Source organism: Branchiostoma floridae, chromosome 10 (assembly GCF_000003815.2).
Source record: "Branchiostoma floridae strain S238N-H82 chromosome 10, Bfl_VNyyK, whole genome shotgun sequence".
Taxonomy (NCBI): Eukaryota; Metazoa; Chordata; class Leptocardii; order Amphioxiformes; family Branchiostomatidae; genus Branchiostoma; species Branchiostoma floridae.
The window spans coordinates 5,185,019-5,189,726 of record NC_049988.1 but is presented as its reverse complement, the minus strand read 5'-3'; the positions used below and the strand labels follow the sequence as shown (position 1 = coordinate 5,189,726).

The 4,708-nt window shown below is 42.9% G+C and overlaps 1 protein-coding gene across 1 annotated transcript in view; it reads left to right on the top strand.

The window, feature by feature from the left end:
• The window catches only part of LOC118424674 (vasoactive intestinal polypeptide receptor-like), a gene marked incomplete at both ends in the record, with an annotated part of 35,381 nt that overhangs the window by 17,060 nt on the left and 13,613 nt on the right, over positions 1 to 4,708 (top strand). The window contains 4 exon segments of the mRNA XM_035833333.1: positions 1,118 to 1,223; positions 1,678 to 1,794; positions 2,481 to 2,590; positions 3,027 to 3,105. Coding sequence (XP_035689226.1) covers positions 1,118 to 1,223; positions 1,678 to 1,794; positions 2,481 to 2,590; positions 3,027 to 3,105 — 412 coding nt within the window.

Here is a 4,708-nt window from a genome sequence, read left to right as displayed (position 1 = left end):
AGCTTACCGTCTCAGTCTAACGAAATTTCTTTATTCCGTGGACGGAATTCTTTGCTCTTCTTATTACCTCCGCCAAGGAGATTAACGTTTCGGGTGCAGTTTGTGCGCCTGTTTATTTTATTTGTTACGAAACAGTAACTCTACATATGCTATGTCTCTGGGTCCCGAGTTGATTTCAGCTTCAAGTTTTAAAAATCGGGCCCAATCATAGACATTGCATTTATCATGTTCTAATAGCGCTTGAATAGAAATATTCAATTACCTACAGAGCACACCGAACACCCCAGTGGTTGATACACACTGGTACATTACTCTAAAAGCTAAAGATGACAGACGAGTAGCAGACTCGGTTTCGCGCCGGACTGCGGCTTGTCTGTTGTTCTCATTAGCAGTGACCTTAACGTTGGCTAAAAATAGAACGCATGATATGGCCTCCTTTGGTCAATATAGCCTGGAGTCCAGCCTTGGCCCGGTTTACACTAAACAAAAAATAACTTGTCCTAAAAATGTCCTACGACGTTCGACGGACGACACGGCCCCTTGTTTGCTTTGTTCTCCTCCCGATGGTCGCTACTCGTTGGCTATAAGTTTGGCCTTGGGTCACTTCTGATAGAGTACTATTCCGTTTCATGATCAATCAAAATATAAGAAGTGACATTTGGTGGATACTAAACAACGAAAATTACACATGGAGGATTAGGGTAAAACAGAAAGTCGCTTTTCCTACCCTTTTCTACATAGTAAGTTAGATCAATCAAGTATATTTTCAATGTTGGGACCAAAATGTTACTGAACAAAAGTCAAAGACCTTTCAAACTCATTTAAAGGTCATTTTTTTCATCAGAGTTTTTCGTTTTTAACATCGAATCCGGAGAAGTCAGAATGGATCCCCAAGGACAAGATGTCCACACGACCCTCCCGCACAACATGGTGTATAGGGCGGCGCCCATCTCCGTATCAATAGTCCTTTGGCCACATAACTTTGTGCAATCACTACAGCAAGGCCAGTCCACTAGTTTTATCTAACATTAACTTGCATCTGTTACCAGGGTACAAATACAGTCACGGTGTAGCCTATTTACATGCAAGTCTAGTAACAGTGATTTGTACTCCACAGGTAGACAGGACGGCGACAGAGGTTGACCACATGTCGCTGATAGAGATGATACAGCAGGAAACCATGAAATGTCTGAAGAAGATGAATGAAACCTTTCTGCCCAATGGTAAGTGTAGTAACTGATGTACCTTCAAGGGGACGGTTACATTGGATATTATGGGACATAGCGCCTGGGGAGCGAGGGGCCCTAGCATGGCCGGTGGTGGTGGTTTCAACAAAATGATGGATTGAAAACGAAATCATTAAAGGGTGAGGGGGTGTGTTGTGAAATGATATACAATCATATGTTGGCTTGGTTCTACATCTGTGTGTAGGTGTTTGTTTGTGTCTGTGTGTGTAGATGTTTAAGTGATTGCGTGTATGTGTGTTTGTTTGTTTGTGTGTGTGTGTGTGTGTGTGTTTGTGTGTGTGTGTGTGTGTGTGTGTGTGTTTGTATGTATGTGTGTGTGTGTGTGTGTGTGTGTGTGTGTGTGTGTGTGTGTGTGTGTTTGCGTGTGTTAATAAATTCGGAATAACACGTTCGCTTTATCAAGTCCCAATGTTTGATCTTGTTTCTCCAGTGACAGGCTACTGTCCCGGCGGACCTGACTATCTCGGTTCCTGTTGGCCAGATGCTGCACCTGGTCAAGTCGTGACGTTACCTTGTCCCGAGCACATCGCCTTCTTTAACCATTCCAGTAAGACGATACTAACCTTTATCTTCTTTCAATTAAGTAACACTTAATTAATGTAGTTATGAACTGGTTGATTTGGTACACGGTTGATTCGGTACTATACGCGATGTGCATCGTGGTAGCCCTAGGGCTGAATTGCAATGTACTAAAACACTTTAGATCACCTCGCTGAAGCACTATATTTGCACTTAAAAGACTTAGATACACATTTTCAAAGCGTTCAGGAGGTTAATAGAGAAAGTGGTGTTCCTGAAGGTAGACATTTGTCTTAAGTAGTCTGAGCTTCTAAGCGCCTGACATCTGCGTGGCGCTAACAAACTTAGCGTCCTAGACTTGAGAAAGGATTGAGCAAACTAAAGCAATGGTTTAAGCTAAGGCCACAACCCATCGTACGTGCAATTTTTCCGTACGTTTTTGGGGAGGCCACGTCCGCCACGTATTTCTGAAAACGTGGGGAACGACTGGCAAGAGCAGGGAGGGAGTACGTCAACGCACGGCGCACAAAGTTTTGCCTTCACGTAAAGATTTACGGCGTGTCTGCATGCTCTGAAATCAGTCGATTTCGTACGGAGGCAGTACTCACCACTTACGGATACCAAAAGGTTGCCAACGTTTTGGCACGTAGACAGCACGTATTTGCACGTACGGAGGGTTGTGCCCTTACCTTAATTGTGACCCGTCCGTTCCAGGGGTGGTGCAGCGGTACTGTGGAAACGGAAGCTGGATCATGAACGATCTGAACCAGACCGAGGACTACAGATTCAGCGGCTGCTACATTCCTGAAGAAAAGCAGGACATGGTAGGTCTTTTATCCTGCAGAATTCTATTTTCTATGTCTACGAACAAAGAACCACAAAAGGCAACCTATACCGTTTTGGATCATGCGATAAACTACACTTACCTACCCAATATTGATGAGAAATTGCAAGAAAGCACCGAGTACAGTGAAACAGCATCACGTTAGCATCATTATAGAATGTCTATTAGACATTGTATAAAACCAATAGAGAAACAGTTTAGTGGATTTTGGGCACGTGGTTAAATCATACTTTAGGGCAACTCAGTTGCTGATAAAAATCTGGAAAACAATTTGATATATTTCCATATGAAGAGGATATATGTCTTTACCTTTATGCCAAATTTCAACTCATTCGGTAAAAAAATGAAACTGTTATAGAACCAATGGCATTACTTTTTGAAGCACCCGCGTATTATAATGCCACTTTCTCGCGCAGACGGACCTGTACACGGTGCAGATCATCTACACAGTCGGGTACGCCCTGTCCCTGGTGTCCCTCACAGTCGCCGCCGGGATCCTCATCTACTTCAGGTCAGCACGCTTCATCTTCTATGCCCCTGTCACATACATCGCACGGTTTATCATAATTACATCAGGTCTCAGCCTTAGGCCTGTCTCTTGGGTCAGTTAACCATGACCGTAACCATGGCGACATCTTAAAGAGAAAGGCAGACTATGAGTCGGGCTTTTAAGCTTTTAGGGGGCTAATGATTTTTTTCTGATGACATTTTTCTTCACGGCATATCATCAGAAGCAAGCACATCATGGGCCCGGAAATAGGCCTATAGCAGGCATATGGCAGAATAAAGGCGCTAGTCATCGCGTACTTTTGCTTGTAAAAGTCAAGCTGTCAGCCTGTAACGTATCTTTTTCTTTAATACACTGAAAGACATCATAGCCAATTTTGGGACATCTACGTAGGTCGAAATTTGGCTGGGTTTGTAACCAGGGCTTGTCACGTCCAGCTGCAGATTCAATTCATAAACGTTCTATGCCTTTAACAGGATCAAGATATACAACAACAAAATGGTCAAAATTTCACAAGATGGTTCTGGCAGCGTAGACTTCCTTAATGTAACAGCCGACATGAAACACATTAAAGTCTTTAGAATGCTCCAAAATTGTTAGTTCTTTTAGAATACATTATATTTCTAACTCTAGATCTAGATTCGTTACTGTTGTAAAGCAAAACTAGAAGCACTAAAGTAAACGGCAATGTCACAGTGGAATCGAAATGAGATTGCGTTCTGTTGGAATTAAGATTAGTTATATATCCTTGGATATTCGAGGTTGCATTAGAACCGCGTAAGTGTATTCCAATAATGTATCTTGAACTTCATCTACCCACACCTGTTCATGTCTTTCATCTCTTGATCTCTTCACAGAAAACTCCACTGTATCCGGAATTACATCCACCTGAACTTCTTTGTGTCTGTCATCTCTTAATTTCTTCACAGGAAACTCCGCTGTATCCGGAACTACATCCACCTGAACTTCTTCGTGTCTGCCATCTCTTAATCTCTTCACAGGAAATTCCACTGTATCCGGAACTACATCCACCTGAACTTCTTCGTGTCTGTCACCCTTAAATCTCTTCACAGGAAACTCCACTGTATCCGGAACTACATCCACCTGAACTTCTTCGTGTCTGTCATCTCTTAATCTCTTCACAGGAAACTTCACTGTATCCGGAACTACATCGATCCACCTGAACTTCTTGTGTCTGCCATCACTCAATCTCTTCACAGGACATTCCACTGTAGCAGGAATTACATCCACCTGAACTTCTTTGTGTCAGTCACCCCTAAATCTCTTCAGAGGAAACTCCACTGTATCCGGAACTACATCTACCTGAACTTCTTCGTCTCTCTCATCTCTTAATCTCTTCACAGGAAACTCCACTGTATCCGGAACTACATCCACCTGAAGTTCTTTGTGTCTGTCATATCTTAAGAGCGAATGTCTGTAAGGGTCAAACAATGGTGGCACCGGTCAAAAAATAGATTTGGCTCATATTTTGCACAGTGATAGTACTTGGTACACAACCCCTCAAAATAGCTTTCTTTCTTCTCAGAACCCCTCGTTGCCATGGCAACAGGCCAAAGAAGTTTTGGGGCC